Below are 18,110 nucleotides of genomic sequence, written 5' to 3'. Positions count from 1 at the left end.
TTCTTTCGAAGGTGCCTAGTTACAAAGCTCTATAGCCCAGCTATCTGAAGTATTTCCATATTATATGGGTACCATTTTGGCAATCTCACTAGGCCCATCACCAATCTATAGACCCTTTCATGAAGCTTGTCATTTTTTTAAGGCACGGTCCCCATATTTTGACATAGTATTTCAAGTGCAGTCTTACAATTGCCCTGTACAATCTGCAATGGCAAGAATGTTCTATAAATCAACAGGCTCTCCATGCCACCAGTCTATATAAAGTTTATATAAACCCACAGCAGGGCCTGAAGTCCCAGACACCTTGCTTTCCAGGCTGCTACATGTACCAATAGTAGCAGTGCAAAAATCACTTTCACCCCTGCTGAAACACTACATGTACCAATAGTAGCAGCTACATGTACCAATAGGCTGCTACATGTACCAATAGTAGCAGTGCAAAAATCACTTTCACCCCTGCCGGCAACTCTAGTTAAGCTATTAGTCTGTGTATCCCCCCCAAGCTAGTAGTTTTCCGACCCACCTCAATAGCATCAGCAAATATCCTAACACTGCCTCAATAGCATCAGCAAATATTCTTGCACACTTTCTATGTAAGTGTACCCCATCCCTGTAGAAGCAGAACTAAAGCCTTTCTTGGTAAGAGTACCCTTTTATTCACATCACTAATCTCATTCCACTTCTCTGCACACGTTCCAACAGTTCAATATGAGGCTTCCAGAACTACATGCATTACTCCAGTTGGCCTAACCACTGCCATTATACAATGGGATAATCACTTCCTTATCCCTTCCGTCAAATTCCTGTATATCACTGAGAAAACTACATAAACTATCTTAGCAACCCATCTGCACTGCTCAGAGAACTTGGTGTCTAACTGCTCAATTATCACTAGGTCTTTTTTCATTCTCCACTACTTTGAGTACAGTCCTGCAGTTATGTTATTCTGAGATTACTCCTATCGATATGCATTACCTCGCATTTGTCAATGCTAAACTTCAAGTACCATTTCTCAGCCCATCTGTCTAATTTTTTTTAGATCTCATTGCAGTGGCATACCCTGGTTATCATACTCTCATTAATCACCCTGCCAACCTTAATATCATCTGAAAACTTAATTAAGCCTTTTATGCCACTACAATATCATTAATATTGAAAACAACAATAGGCCCATCAATATACACCACAAATAACATTAGTCCAAGAAGAGCGGTGCCCACTGATAACCCCTATCTTTTTTCACTCAATCACCCCTTTACCCATAACAGTAATTTGTTCCTAATGCCACACTGCTCCAATTTGTACAGCACTCTTACGTGGAACAGTATCAAAAGCTTTTCTGAAATCTAAGTACGTGATGTCAAAATTACTTTTTGTATCCAGTTCCTTTATTACTGTGTCATAATATCCAATCAGAATAGTCAGAAAAATTGTCCCTTAACAGATCAGTTTGTTTGTTTGTTTCGGGATTTATTGGGCGCATCGGCAACTATGACCATAGTGCGCCAACAGATCAGTGCTGTGAAAGTTGTATAACTGCATTTCTATCTAGATGGTCCTGCATTACTATTTTAATCAGACTCCATTATTTTCCCTGGAACAGAAGTCATGTTTACAGGTCTGTAATTACTTAGACATCCTCGAATCCAATGGTGCTCTCATAATTATGGCTATAGATTTGCTGACCTCTTTTTCTGCCTCTGGTAATATAATTTGATAGATACCATCCTCCCTGGGTGCTTTATTTACGTTTAGCTTCAAGAACTTATCTTTCACTTTCCTATCACTTTTTGTCTTCCTCATGTGCTAACTTCTCATACTGGACAGAGCAAAATACTCTGCTAAAACCTAACTAAACAATGTTCAAATTATTTCTTACATCCAAGCCAAGAGTAACTATTAAAATAACTTACTATTTTTTCATTACAAAACCATGCTGTGTGTGTCCTTCAGAATTACATTTCTATCTAAATGACCCTGTATTACACTTTTGATCATTCCCTCATGATTTTCCCACCACTCAAGTCAGACTGACCAGTCTACAGTTACTCATTTTGCTTTTAAAACTGCCTTTATGTATTAGCGACACAATGTCGCTTCTCCAATCAAAGGGCCTCTTGAGTCCAGAGACACGCTCATAAATATTCTTAATGGCTTAATATTCTCTTGCTACTTCTCTCAAAATTACTGGGCATATGCCATCAGCTAGAAGGTCTTGGAGCTGATGGTATATAGTAACCAAACACTCGGCCATAATTATGAGCATCCTTAGATTCAGGGGAGGTCCCCATGAACTGCATATGTACAAATGTATCCCCAATTCACAAAGGGAGTTCAAAGGGTGACCCCAATAATTATAGACCTGTTAGTTTAACTTCTGTTCCAGGGAAAATAATGGAGTCACTGGTTAAAGAAGTGATGCAGGATCACCTAGACAAGACTGCAGTAATAGTTCAGACATAGTATGGGTTTGTTAAGGGGAAGTCTTGTCTGACCAATTTGATTGGATACTATGATGTGATCATGAAGGAACGATGCAAAAAAACAGTTTTGATATCATATACTTGGATTTCAGAAAAGCTTTTGATATTGTTGCACCTGGAAGACTGCAGTACAAATTGGAGCAGTATGGCATTAAGGGCAAGAGAGAAGAAACACTCTTAATGGTGAGAAGAAATTGTGTCACTAAAGCTGTGTATTACGATATTAGTAATGCTGTAAGAACAGAAGATTGTTTATTAGAAAAACTTTCTGTCTTAAAGACAATATTAGCATTACTTGAGGCATGTGATGCAAGAAAACAAGTTTTGCCACAATGGATAAAAGGATGGTTGAGTGGGAGACCGCAGAGAGTGGTAATCAATGGACACTGCTCCATGTGGACTACCCCAGGGTTCGGTGCTGGGCCAATTGTTTTGTGTATTTATTAATGATCTCGATGAAGGTATACCAGGCTTAATGCCCAAGTTTGCAGATGATACAAATGTTGACAGGGTTGCTAATGATAGTAAAGACAGTATACTACTGCAACAGGCTAGAAAAGTTAGGTAGATGGGCTGAGAAGTGGCAACTGAAGTTTTATATTGACAAATGCAAAGTACTGCATATGGGTAGCAGTAACCCAAGAGAAACGTACTAATTGGTTGATGTTACACTCAGGGTAGTGGAGAATGAAAGACCTGGGAGGTAATTGTGCAGTCGGATATGAAGTTCTCTAAGCAGTGCCTCTCTGCACTGCTCAGAGCAGGTCATGGAATTTTGTCAATGATATATAGGAATTTTGCTAGCAGAGACAAGGAGGTGATTATATCTTTGTATAAGGCAATGGTCATGCCACACCTTGAGTACTGCATACAGGACTGGAGGTCTCATTTTAGGAAGGATGTAAAGTTGCTAGAATGAGTACAGAGAAGGGCAACAAGCTTGGTGAGAGGAACAAAGGGGTTCTCTTACCAGGAGAGGCTTAAATTCTATAAATTACAGCATCTGGAGACTTGTGAAGTGATCTGATTGAGGTGTGCAAGGCCTTGAATAGTTTGAGCAGGCTCAATGCTGATGGGATACTTTCACTTGCTGAGATTAAGAACCTGAGTGGGCATAGATTCAAATTGAGAAAAGACAATTCTAGAATAGATGTGGTGGAAGTTTGCCTTTAGCCAGAGGGTAGTTGATTGCTGGAACAGACTTCCATCTGTTGTTGTGGAATGATAAATTTAAGGTCTTAAATAAATTTAAGGCTGAACTAGACAAACGTTTGGAGTGACCGGATGGGTGAAATGGGAAGGTGATTTTTTTTGGCTTATGCTCTATAAGCTTGTTTTCTTGCATCACATGCCTCAAGTAATGCTAATATTGTCTTTAAGACAGAAAGTTTTTCTAATAAACAATCTTCTGTTCTTACAGCATTACTAATATCGTAATACACAGCTTTAGTGACACAATTTCTTCTCACCATTAAGAGTGTTTCTTCTCTAAACACTAACCTTAAGTACCTGTCCAATTCATTAACATAAGTTAGGGGAAAGCCAGAGGTGTATTCAACTCTGGCAGTAAGCTAGATAATCTTGTAATAACTGAGAGTAAAGTGGAGGAGAAATTGTTGAAGATAAACACAAGAAAGGCACCTGGGTGGATGGGATCTCTCCAGTTATATTAAATGAGGCACCAAAGGAAGTAAGCAAACCCTTAGCCATAATTATGAGAGCTTCCTTGGACTCAGGGGAGGTACCCACAGACTGTAGTTGTGCAAATATGATCCCAATTCACAAAGGAGGATCAATGGCTGACACAAGTAATTATAGACCTGTGAGTTTAACTTCTGTTCAAGGAAAATTAATGGAGGCACTAGTTAAAGAAGCACTGCAGGATCATTTAGACAAGACTTCAGTTATAGCTCTGACACAGCATGGTTTTGTTAAGGGAAAGTCTTGCCTGATCAATTTGACTGGACACTATGATGCAGTCACAAAAGAACTGGATGGAGGGAATAACTTTGATATTATATACTTGGATCTTAAAAAGGCTTTTGATACTGTTGCACATGGAAGATTGCTGCATAAATTGGAGCAGTGTGGCATTGGAGGCAAATTGCTGCTATGGATAAAGGGGTGGTTGAGGGGGAGAAGACAGAGAGTGGTAATCAATGGACACTGCTCATCGTGGACTAATGTTATTAGTGGAGTCCCTCAGGGTTCAGTGTTGGGTCCATTATTGTTTTCTGTATTTATAAATAATATTGATGATGGTATATCAAGCTTAATGTCCAAGTTTGCAGACGATACAAAAGTTGGCAGGGTTGTTAAGGATACTACTGACTCTATGCTACTGCAACAGGATCTGGAAAGGTTGAGCAGATGGGCTGAGAGGTGGAAAATGAAGTTTAACATTGACAAATGTAAAGTACTACATACGGGAAACAGCAACCCCAGAGCAACGTATCAACTCTGTAATACTACACTGACAGTGGTAGAGAATGAAAAGGACCTGGGGGTAATTGTGCAGGCAGATATGAAGTTCTCTGAGCAGTGCAGATGGGCTGCAAGAGTACCTCATGGTGTCTTGTCAATGATATACAGGAATTTTTCTAGCAGGGATAAGGAGGTGATTATTCCCTTGTATAAGGCAATGGTCAGGCCACACCTTGAGTACTGTATACAGATCTGGAGGCCTCATTTCAAGAAGGATGTAGAGCTGCTGGAACGAGTACAGAGAAGGGCAACAAGATTAGTGAATGGAACAAAAGGTTGCTCTTACGAAGAAAGTCTTAAGTTTTGCGAATTACAGTGTCTGGAGACTAGGCACCGGCGAGGTGATCTGATAGGGGTGTATAATGCCTTGAATGGTTTGAGCATGCTCAATGCTGATGGGATTCTTCCTCTTGCTCAGAATAATCACCTGAGAGGGCATAAATTGAAATTGAGGAAAGACAGATGTAAGATAGATGTGCAGAAATTGCCTTTAGCCAGCGGGTAGTTGGTTGGTGGAACAGACTTCCATCCCTTGTTGTGGAAGTTGAGTCTAGATAAATTTAAGGCTCAGCTGGACAGGTATTTCGAACGAACGGAGGGGTGAAGTGGAAGTTTTTTTTTTGGTTGATGCTGCATAAGCTTGCTTTTTTGCATCATATGCCTGTACTAATGCTAATATAATCACACTTTTATTTGATTTTGTTTTGAAAAATGAAAAATTATTACTTGGAAGTAAAAATGCAAAGAATCTGTCATGTTCCGCGCAATTATTTGCCGTTTTTGTCTTTTTCTTCAACATGCTAGGTTCACTTTCAGCATCTCATAAACAACATGTTTCTTACATGTGTAGTTTGAAATTTTGACTCAGTTGATGTGGCACAGGGGTCTGCTATGGAAAGTAATTAGTCTCTGTTTTATGTTAATTTTTGTACAAAATGTGTGTTTTGTCTTGATCATTATTGATGTAAAATGGTTTCTTGCTTTCATTACTATTAACGGTTTTCTGAACTGGAAAAATGGAAGTGACTGTTAATATCATGATTACATTGTATGACTGTAACTTTGTTTTTTCTTATAAACAAACAATAATTGCCTAATTTTTCTTTGGTATTTTAAAAATCTAAAAAAAGGAATTTATAGAATCCTTTATTCAAGGATGACTTCTTGATTTGTTCTTTTTTTATTTGTATTCACATACATAACTCCTTTTCCGAGTTCTTTGCTCTCTTAACCAGTAATTTCTCATAATCTGCCTTTCCCTATCTTTTCTTTGGTATGATTACAGATGAACTTGTAGCTGTTATAGGATCCAGTACTTTTCATCACTCTGCACTTCCCCATGCCCTCTTTCAGTGCCATTAAACTAGCTTGCTCATTATACATCCAGCTCATTTTTTTGTTTTTATTAAAATCCGAAATACAAATAGTATTAGAACTCAGTACTCAGTACTGTGTGCATGTTGCAGGTTGAGAGAACAGGAGAAGACATATTATTGACATTATACTTGAATTTCTGTAGACTGTAATTTTTGGGAAATACACGTGAAGGAAGATTGTTCCAGAAAGCTGAAAATGAACGGATAATTAAGGAAGAAGAAAAGTTGGTTCTGTGAGATTGAAGGTTACAATAAATTGATGCTGACTGGTTGTGGCATGGGTTCAGACTGGTTTGGAGGAGGAGAAAGAGAAGGAACAGAAGCCAATTCAGAAGAATAGTTCCCATGGAAATATCTATAGAGAAGGCATGCAAAAGAAAAGAATGTCTATGAGACAGAGAGTGGAGAGACTACATAAGAAACAGGTCATTAATTAATCTGACTGCCCTCTTTTGAATGGAGTCTAGAAGTCTAAGAGAAGTTTGGGGGCACCACCCTAGATGTGTGGAACAATATTCCATGGCAGGGCAGATTTGAGATTCATACAGCGTTAGTTGTTTAGAAGAAATGTAATGTCAAAATTGAAAGAGAAAACCCAGTTTTAGATGCAGAGGAAGCAATAAAAAAGAATAAAAATCTTAAAGGTATATATGCATTTATGGCTTCTGTGATTACAAAGATATTAATATGGTCGAATGGCACAAGGAAGTGGACAAAAAAGGAAATAAATTAAAAATAAAATAAAATATTTATATTATTTTCATTTCCACATAACCATCCAATTCCACCTTGAATTTGGCCAAGCTCACTGCCATGTTGGAAAGCAACTTATTTCAGTGACTGATAATGCATTACCTATGCAACTATAAGTAAACTTTGCAGTCTACACCCTCTAAGACATTCTTCCTATGTGTGCACTGATTTGCACTCATCACTAATCTGGTTACCCTTCTCTGAATCCTCTCCAGATCTGAACAGTATATTCCAAATGTGGTCTAACCATCAGCTTGTAAATAGCATTAATGACATCCCTCTCCATACTAGAAATGGACTTATAAATCATGGACAGGGTACCATGGGCATTTGTAGCTGCCTTTTATCGTACATCGAAAATTTCATATCAAACTGAATTGTAAATCCTGTCTTCTTAGTCTTCACTCACTTTAAGTTCCTCTTCCCCTAGCTTATATTTGACCCCAGTATTTTTGTTCCCTAAATGCATAATTTAATATTTAGAAGCATGCAACTTTAGTTGTCATTTTTCAGACCATATATGCAACTGATCCAAGTCCTTTGAAGCAACATTGCCTGGTTTGGATTGTCAACTAACCTTCCCAGCTTCAGATCATCAGCAAACTTTGACAGCCTACCTTAGATACACTACTTGCCTGAAGAAGATACTCACAATATCATTTATGAAAATCGGAAATAGGAGGGGAGCCAACACCAATCCCCGAGGAACTCCACTTCTTATGCTGGACCACCTTGCAGACTGACCATTTATAGCATCCCTCTGTCTACTATCTTTTAGCCAGCCTGCAATCCAGTGTAGTATCTTACCAGTAACCTCAACTTCTTCCAGTTTATATAGCAGCCTTTCATGAGAGACAGTATCAGAAGCTTTCTAGTCTAGATATATAAATTATATCAAAATTGTGCATGGCATCCATCTGTTTAATGGCCATATAGTAATTTACCAGACTCGTGAAGCTGTTCCCCCTCCAATCCCAATGAACTTAGGCCAGGATCTATTCAAGATACTATTCTTGTCAAGATAGTCCTTATTGACAGACTTTAAGATATTTCCTACCACAGAAGTCAAACTCACTGGCCTATAGTTTCCCAACTCCAGTTTAGCACCACCTTGTGAACTGGAGGGATATTAGGAAACCCCTAATACCCCAAGGGGGAAGGGGTTTCCTAGAGTCTAATGACACTCCCATTAACATTCCCAATGATTTTATATACTCACATCCAGTTTTTTTTAAAATTATAACTGAATTTATACCATCCTAGAGCCTTAACCTTCTCAACCTTTACAGCTTTTCTAACAAATACCGCTCTGATGTATCCACAATTTTGATAGACTCACCCATGTTTTATCTCCCCAGCTGATAGAGGTCATTTAGAATCTTAAACTGTCATTTATCTACAAAGTTTTCATTTTTAAAAATTTCATAGAAACTGCTCCATAGAGCTAGTTCCTAGTGGAATGCCGAGTAGAGATATCTCTATCAAGCACCCCAAAACATTTAACAAACTCATGAAAGGATAAATCAAAGCTTCCCCATACTTGATGTTCTACTATGAAATAAAAATCAGCTTATCAGACCTAACTGTATTTATCGTGGATGGTACAAATCAATGAAAACATTTAAACTGGCAGATTTATAATTAAAGAAAAATCAATAAGCTATATTCAAACTTTTAACATTACAGAGGTTATCAAAAATTACCTGTTCCTTTTGGAAGAACCTTCACTCCCTGAGGGAGATGCATGACTACTTTCTCTCTGGGCTTCCAATAATAATTTTTCCATATATGTTTCATGAATTGATTTTATTCTTGCAGGCGAATTTCTTGAAGAAACAGGTTCTCCCCCATTATAATAAATCTCTACCCAGTTGTCTGGAAAAACAATTCTTATGAAACAATGCATACTGCAGAAAATATTTCATTATAGGAAAAAATTACATTGGATTTCTGACTGAATTGTAAAGCAAAATATAAAAGTGTAAATTTAATTCAGAATATACTGCATTTAAAAAAAAATGAAAATTAAAAAAGTTTATATTATGGTTTAAGCTATATAAAATAGAACAATGCTGTAGATGGCAGCATTAAAAAATTCTCTAAAGCAGAAGTTTCAGTTTTGTTTCCAATAAATATTCATGTTATACACATTGCATCTCATAACAATTGTTAAGTCTCATATTTAAAGGGACGATCAAAAGTTGCCATTTTTCCTACTCAGAATTTATATTCCTTCTGGTTTATTTTGTAGATCCATATATGGTGTTTTAGTATGATATTGTCCACAGGCTCTTAACTTACAGACTAAACTTAACTTACAACATGAAAATTCATATTTCCAGATTAGCACAATAACAAATATATACTGCTGCTAGTTTACAGTGCCTTTCAAAGCTTTCTTTTCACCCAGTCAAAAACACCTATTATGTATGGGTTCCCTACATGACAACCAGATAGTCAAAACAATTTTTTTTTTTTTTTGCATGTGTGGTGAGAATGTCACTGGCTCTGAATTGAATTCTAAACTTGTATACAATGTCAGTTTAAATGTGTCAAACAATGAGGAAGCAATGAACGTTCATTAGATGTGAAACTAAACATATTTCAGAGAAATTACATCTGAGTACACACACCACTGCATATAGAAATTAACTACAGATTAAAAGAGAGATAAGTTTTAAATCCTAATAAAATTAAAGAAACGATAACTGAAGGGAAGGTAGACAATATTCTGAAGGCCACTTTGCCTTCTGGGGCTGGTGGGCCTCACACACAATCCTGACTGCCTTACATGAGGAAGGCTGGATTTAGCACAAGGTCATGTTTTGGTTTTTATTGAGGTTTCTCCTATACGCTGCTGTAGCATCTGAAAAGGCATAAAGCCAAGGCCGGCAAGTGTATGTATGTAGGTGTGTTGTTATGTTGAGTGTTGAGGGCCAGCACCTGGCAACTACACAGCTGGATTTTAGCACAAGCTAAATCCAGCCTTTTGATAATATGACCCATACACAGTCTATGCTCCCTTCAATGATTATATCCCTTCTTGTGGAATACTTGATCATTACTTTTGTTTTAATCATATTCATCTTTAGTCCGAAATCCTTATTAACTCTGATAACTTGCATAACTGATTAAGATATTTTCCTCTAATTCATCGGGATCATGGCTTATGATCACAATGTCATCTGAAAATTGTAAATGGTTTAAGTACTCTAAATTCATATTGACTCCTTTCTGCAATCAATTCAACCTTCTGAAAGGTTCTTCAAGGGAAGCAAGCAAACAACTTCGGAAATATTGTCTCCTTGTCGAGCTCCTTTCTGAATTTTAAATTTGCTACTGTCTTTGTCTAGTCTAATAATGGAGATAATGTTCTCATATATTTTCTTCAAGATACTAATGTATGGGATGTCTATACCTTGTCTTTCCAGTGCCCGAAACTTTGCCTTATGCCAGGCATAATGGCATTTTATATTCATTTGCTTTCTCCATTTTATATTCATTTGCTTTCTACATTATGTGAAGGTGATCCATAATTGAGAACCTGTCCTAAAGCCAGCTTACTCTTTCAGTTGATTCTCATCAAGTATTCTTTCTAATCTGTTAGTAATGATCCTTGTGAACAACTTGTAGATGTGGGATAACAAGCTAATTGGTCTATTATTTCCAATTTCCTTTCTTATGCAGCAAAATTATGATTGCATTATTCCACTCCTTGGGCATCACGCCTTTCCTAATGTATTTTGTGAAGAGCCTTGCTGGCATCATTCCCTTGCCCTTTATATAATACTTTATAGTAGTCTTCTGCTATTTGAATTATGCTTTCTCTGATATTTATAAGTACACCATCACTATTCTTCAGATTTAGTAACATTTGTTTTTCTGTATTACTGCTCATGATTGCTGGTTTAAGTCCTTTGTTTTCCCTTAATACTTGTTCTACTTTTCTTGATAACTCAATATACTCAATTTTGTCCTTGTAAAAAAATAAGAAAAAAAATTTTCTTATTTTTTAATAAATCCAAATAATACTTATTTGGATTTATTTTTACCTATAGGTTTCTTGGGCTTTATCCCTTTCAGAAAGTTGTTGTGTTCATTGATATCTTGGTCCTGAAAAGTCTGCAGAAGCTCAAACCTGTTCCTAAGTTCCAATACATACTGCTTTTTCTTCTCTTCTGTTATACAGGCGAGGTTAGCCTGTGCAGACATTGCTCCATAAAGCTCTTCAAACAGACAAGTTTTTCCTGATTTATTTTCTGCTTTATTAGTTTAAATTGTCATATTAACTTATTTTCTAGAGTAGCTTTATATTCCTAGTTACGATACTTAGTTTAAAGTTTAACTTAGACAGAGATTTCGTAGATATTACTTAGTATCGGTAACGGTATCAAATCCACGTGTCACAAATTGAACGAGAGGTCTTTTAACCAAATTTAGTCGATTTATTAACCAATTGTTATATCAAATTATCTTCTATAAGTAGATTATAGACCTAGTCAGGATCCTTAGTTTATTCTAAATTGAGATAGCGAGATTTCGAAGCTAATCAATACTTACGAGTCCGTAGAAATACCGTTCGTGAATTCCCGCCATTTTTACACGATAGCATAAGCTTAGTGTAGTATACTGCATAATATAATATTGTCAATTAATCAGTAAATCTATTAATCTTGATAAACTTTATTGTCAATAAAATTGTATTTTTAACTCTATAAATATATATAACGAATTAATCGTAACAAATAATTAATACATAACTATAGTGGTACACGTGATACGGAAGTTGTATAAAGGGAACACTAGATACCGAAAAAAAAAATATATATATATAATATATAACATAACTGTTTTGGGATATAACTTAAGGATTTAATTTTTGTTTTAAATTTTATTGAATTAAATTGGAATCATGACTCTGACCAGAGCAGCAAAGCAAAAGGCTCAAGCTAATGGGAGTGCTCTGGTTCAGGGGAGAACTGAGGGGGGCAGTTGCCCTCTGAATCACAGTCTATTAAAATGCACTGTTTGCTTGATGTTTGCGGAGCAGTCGGGTACGGGACATGATACTGCCAAGGGGGATGTCTTTGCGTGTGCACGATGTAAGGAGTGCAAGGAAATCAGGCGACAACTCAGCGTTGTTATGGGCCTTTATGAGACCTTGAAGGACAGGGTGGATGCCCTCGAAGGAAATAAATTGAGGGGTCCATCAAGCTCTCAGCTGCCCACATCAACGCCAGAGCTTGCACTTGGTCATCAGGCAACACAGGCGCAGCCCCCTAGGCAGAATGCGCTGGTCCCACAGGAACTAGTAGTTGTTGGTGACTCTACTGTCAGGGAAACAGGGAACATGCTTTGTAAAAAGGATAGGTGGAATAGGACCAGGGTATGTCTGCCAGGGGCAAAGGTTGATGACGTTGTAGAGCGGATATCATCTTTTAAGGGCACAAAAGGTGATATAGTTGTACACGTTGGCACTAATGATATTAAGAGTAGGAGACCAGCGGAATTACTTAGCAAGTACAGGTCACTGTTGAAAAAAAGCCGTGAATTAGGGTTGAACTTGAAAGTGTCTGCAATTCTGCCCAGACACGATAGGAGGGAGTATATGATGAGAGCCTTGTCGATCAATTCGGCCCTGGAGGGATTGTGCAAGGCTCAAGGGGTAGAATTTTTTTTCAGCCTGGACTGTACTTGTTAACAGGAGAGATTGCTTCTACAGGGATGGGATACACTTAAATAGAAAGGGTGCAAGAATTTTTGCTGATGCTGTCGAGGCAGTGTTAGGTGGGTCGGAAAACTGCTAGTTGGGGGGAATACAAGGACTAATAGATTAACAGTAGCCACTGGCAGAGGTGGAAGTGATTCTTGCACTGTTTCTATTCAAATGAGCAGAAGTCTGAAAAACAAGATGCAGGATATTTCAGAGACTGCTGGTAGTCATTGCGTTACAAGTAAACACATGGGTTGTGTTAGGGTAGCTAAGAATAGAAACAGGTGCATGTATACCTGCGTGTACACCAATGCTAGGAGTTTGGTAAATAAATTTGATGAATTTGAGGTATTGCTCAAAACATCAAAGGCAGATATTGTTGGGATATCAGAGACGTGGTGTCACACAGATATAAGTAATGCGGAACTGGAATTTGGGGAATACAATGTATATAGAAAGGATAGACAGGACAGGAGGGGAGGAGGGGTTATGCTATTAATTAAGAAACACAAAGTCAAAGGAAGTGAAGCCAGTTGACATCAATGGACAGGGCAGTGTCGAGTCAGTTTGGTGTGACATAAGCATAGGGAAATCAAAATTGAGAGTAGGAGTGTGCTATAGGCCTAATGACTCTGATGAGTATAATAAGGAACTGTACAGGGAAATAGAGTGGGCCAGTAAATCAGAGAGTCTTATAATGGGGGATTTTAATTTCCCAGATATTGACTGGAATTTGTGGGTTGGTCACTCGCACACTAGCAAGGCTTTTGTGAATTTATTGGATGATTGTTTTCTACATCAGCATGTTCGTGAGGCAACAAGAGGGAGCAATACTCTTGATCTGATTATCAGTAGTGATTCTTCATGCATTAAGAACCTGCAGATAAATGAACCACTAGGTGGCAGTGATCACAGTGTGTTGAAGTGGGATTTACTCAAGGAGGTAACTACCATCAGAGGTAAAGGGAAGGGTTTTTGTTTTCGTAAAGGCGACTATGATGGTCTGAGACAGTATTTAAATTCTATACAGTGGGACCAACTGATGATGTTACCAACAGCAAACTCAAAATGGGAAGCATTCAAGGAACTAATCTTGGTGGCTACCAGGCTTTACATACCAACTAAGAAATATTGTTCAAGGTTTAGGCCTAAATGGTTGTCAGATGGACTAATGAGACATGTGGCAGAGAAGAAAAATGCATGGGATACATACAAATTAATGGGTGACATGGAAGCCTATGATAGATATAAGTTGGTCTGTAACCAAGTCACAAAGGAGATTAGGCAGGCAAAGGCAGACTACGAAAAATCCTTGTCAAAGGATGCAAAGAAAAACAGAAAGGAGTTCTTTACATACTTGAACTCGAGAAGGAAAGGGATGAATCAGATTGGTCCACTGGATATTGATGGTTCAACAGTTGAGGATCCTGCTCAGGTGGCTAACAATCTAAACGAGTATTTTGCATCTACATTCACGCATGAGGAGTTATTCAGGAAGGAGAATGATGTAGGTAAAGTAAACATTGGCAGTGAGCTGGATGATTTTGTAATAACTGAGAGGGAAGTGGAGGAGAGATTGTTGAGGATAAACATAAAAAAGGCACCTGGGGTGGATGGGATCTATCCAGTTATATTAAAGGAGGCAGCAAAGGAAGTATGCAAACCCCTAGCCATAATTATGAGAGCTTCTTTGGACTCAGGGGAGGTACCCATAGACTGGAGATGTGCAAATGTAACCCCAATTCACAAAGGAGGATCAAAGGCTGACACAAGTAATTATAGACCTGTTAGTTTAACTTCTGTTCCAGGTAAATTAATGGAGGCACTGGTTAAAGAAGCACTGCAGGATCATCTAGACAAGAATTCAGTTATAGCTCAGACGCAGCATGGTTTTGTTAAGGGCAGGTCTTGCCTGACCAATTTGATTGGATACTATGATGTAGTCACAAAAGAACTGGATGCAGGGAATAACTTTGATATTATATATTTGGATCTTAGAAAGGCTTTTGATACTGTTGCACATGGAAGACTGCTGCACAAATTGGAGCAGTGTGGCATTGGAGGCAAATTGCTGCTATGGATAAGGGGATGGTTGAGTGGCAGAAGACAGAGAGTGGTAATCAATGGACACTGCTCAACGTGGACTAATGTTATTAGTGGAGTTCCTCAAGGTTCAGTGTTGGGTCCATTGTTGTTTTCGGTGTTTATGAATGATATTGATGATGGGATATCAAGTTTAATGTCTAAGTTTGCAGATGATACAAAGGTTGGCAGGGTCGTTAAGGACACTACTGACGCTATGCTGCTGCAACAGGATCTGGAAAGGTTGAACAGATGGGCTGAGAAGTGGCAAATGAAGTTTAACATTGACAAATGTAAAGTACTACATATGGGTAACAGTAACCCCAGAGCAATGTATCAACTCTGCGGTACTACACTGACAGTGGTGGAGAATGAAAAGGACCTGGGGGTAATTGTGCAGGCAGATATGAAGTTCTCTGAGCAGTGCAGACGAGCTGCAAGAGTAGCTCATGGTGTCTTGTCAATGATATACAGGAATTTTTCTAGCAGGGATAAGGAGGTGATTATTCCCTTGTATAAGGCAATGGTTAGGCCACATCTTGAGTACTGTATACAGGTCTGGAGGCCTCATTTCAAGAAGGATGTAGAGCTGCTGGAACGGGTACAGAGAAGGGCAACAAGATTAGTAAATGGAACAAAGGGTTGCTCTTACGAAGAAAGGCTTAAGTTTTGCAAATTACAGAGTCTGGAGACTAGGCACCGGCGAGGTGATCTGATAGAGGTGTATAAGGCTTTGAATGGTTTGAGCATGCTCAATGCCAATGGGATTCTTCATCTTTCTCAGAATAATCACCTCAGAGGGCATAAATTCAAATTGAGGAAGGACGGATGTCGGATAGATGTGCGGAAATTTGCCTTTGGCCAGCGGGTGGTTGGTTGGTGGAACCGACTTCCATCACTTGTTGTTGAAGTTGATAGCCTAAACAAATTTAAAGCTCAACTGGACAGGTATTTCGAACGAACGGAGGGGTGAAATGGGAGTGGTCTGTGTTTTTTTATTTTTATTTATTTATTTTTTTTGGCTGATGCTGAATAAGCTTGCTTTTTTGCATCATATGCCTCTACTAATGCTAATGCTAATCTCAAAGACCGTACTATTTACTAGAGTCCATTTTTTTCCCTTTCTTTTCTTACATCTATACCAAGTGTGCATCTCACCATTCTGTGATCACGTCCAACATTTACCTTGTTCAGAACGGTAACATCGCTCACAATATATCTTCTGTTAGTGAGGATGAAGTCAATTTCATTAGTTGTTAATCCATTTGGGATCTTCCATGTCCACTTTCTGTTCACCCTTTTCTTGAAAAAGGGTTCATTACTGACAATCCTCAAGATTCTACAAATTCCACAAGTCTTGCACCTCTTCGTTTCTTTCATCAATTCCAAAATTTTCTATAGTTTCCATTTCTGTGCTGTTTTGTCTCTTGCCAACCTTAGCATTGAAGACACCCATAATGACGGTGTAGTGAGTTTACTGTTTGTCTAGAAGTGTCAATTTCGGTGTACATTTCATCAACCTTGTCATTATCATGGCTCGATGTTGGTGCATATATCATTATAGCCTTTAGTTTGTACCTCTTAAAAATCCTGAGTGGTAGTCTTTGTGATGTACTTTTGAATTCCAAAATGTTGTTTTTAATATCTTTATGGACCAGAAAGCCAACTCCACCTTCACTCTTTTCACTGTTTCCATTGGAGTACAGCAGATTTTCACTTGACTAATTTTTTCTTATTTGGATTTCTTTTAACCTATAGGTTTCTTGGGCTCTACCACTTTCAGAAAGTTGTTGTTATCCCCATCGATATCTTGGTCCTGAAAGGTCTACAGAAGCTCAAACTTGTTCCTAAGTTCCAGTACATACTGCTAGTACGTATCAATATACACGATAATACATATTGGTACAAATTTTACAAATCAATATGCACAATAGTACATATTGATTTTAATATGCATCTTCAATTATGTAAAAAAAAACCGATTATATGATCAGAAAAAATTAAAAGGGCAAAAAAAGTGCAGTAAAGTACAATGTAGCTTCTTATTAATTTTGTGACAAAACTCAGCAAGATTTCAAGTTATAAAGTACTATTAATACTTGAATTCATTTAAAAAATATAAATTTTATTAATTTTTAATGCAATATAGCTCTTTTGTAAAGATTGGAATTTGAAAAATGTAACATGTTCTTATACAAATCAATATTTATAACTTAAATTTCAACAGAAACCATGAGTATATATTAATGCAGTGCAAACTTTAAATTGTTTAATTCATAAACTGAAGAAAAAGTTTTTTTTTTAATAGGTGCTAAAACAGGCCAACTCATAATTTAAAACAGTTTAAATAAAAATTGTTTGATAAAAGCGATCTAAAAAAAATTAGTTTTTTTTAAATAAAAATTGTTTGATAAAAGCGATCTAAAAAAAATTAGTTTTTTTTTGATAATTTTTTTTTGTTATTTTCTTTCAAAAATTAAAAAAAAAAAGGTCTTAAAGCCATATACTATCTGACTACATTAGGGAAATCCTGCACTTGAGTGTCGTGAGTTCAGCCCGAAAGTCACCCGCCAGCTCGGAACTGTCGTGAATCCTATTCTAAGGCAGTTTCGACTTCACCGAGCATGCGCAACACTCACTCTATCTGCCAATCTACGTGTTGGGAATTGTCACGGAGCATGCGCGACACTCTCCGTATCTGACGGAGCAGTTCCAACTTAACTGAGCATGCGCGATACTTATTGTATATACGTACTGGCAAAATACTGCGCGTACGTAACGTTACGTACGCGCAGTATTTTTTTTTTTTTTCCTTCAGAAGGAATAAAAAACAATTTCTGATTACATAAAAGAATTTGATTATAAAAATAAAAGTACAGTATATAGTTATAAAAACAATAATGGACAAACCAATATACTTTTTCTTTCGTTTTCAGAAAGAATAAAAACACAATTTTCTGACTACATAAGAAATTGATATTATTTTCAGGTGATATGTTTTGTATTGTCTGAAAATAATAATGAGTATAATGAGTATATTTTGTGATTATTTGTACACATCACAGTGTTACCAATTAACGTACAAGATACTTTCCTTTCAATCGTAAGATCCTTGTCCTTCTGGTGATACTTACCTTTCTGTCATAAGGTCCTTCTGCTGGAAAAAAAACACTTATATTCAGAATTGACCTGAATACCAATTAAATTTAAGTACAGAGT

At 37.4% G+C, this 18,110-nt stretch overlaps 1 protein-coding gene across 1 annotated transcript in view; it reads right to left on the bottom strand.

Moving 5' to 3' along the window:
- Positions 1-18,110, bottom strand: part of BNIP3 (BCL2 interacting protein 3) — a 125,869-nt gene that overhangs the window by 82,111 nt on the left and 25,648 nt on the right. The window contains exon 2 of the mRNA XM_090384336.1: positions 8,800-8,971. Within this exon, the coding sequence (XP_090240462.1) occupies positions 8,800-8,971 (172 nt within the window). The remainder of the gene's footprint in view (positions 1-8,799; positions 8,972-18,110) is intronic.

The sequence above is a fragment of the Mastigoproctus giganteus genome, chromosome 11 (genome assembly GCF_048544385.1).
Source record: "Mastigoproctus giganteus isolate SK-2022 chromosome 11, ASM4854438v1, whole genome shotgun sequence".
Taxonomy (NCBI): domain Eukaryota; kingdom Metazoa; phylum Arthropoda; class Arachnida; order Uropygi; family Thelyphonidae; genus Mastigoproctus; species Mastigoproctus giganteus.
Note: the sequence above shows the minus strand (reverse complement) of the source record. Positions and strands in the feature narration are given on the sequence as shown.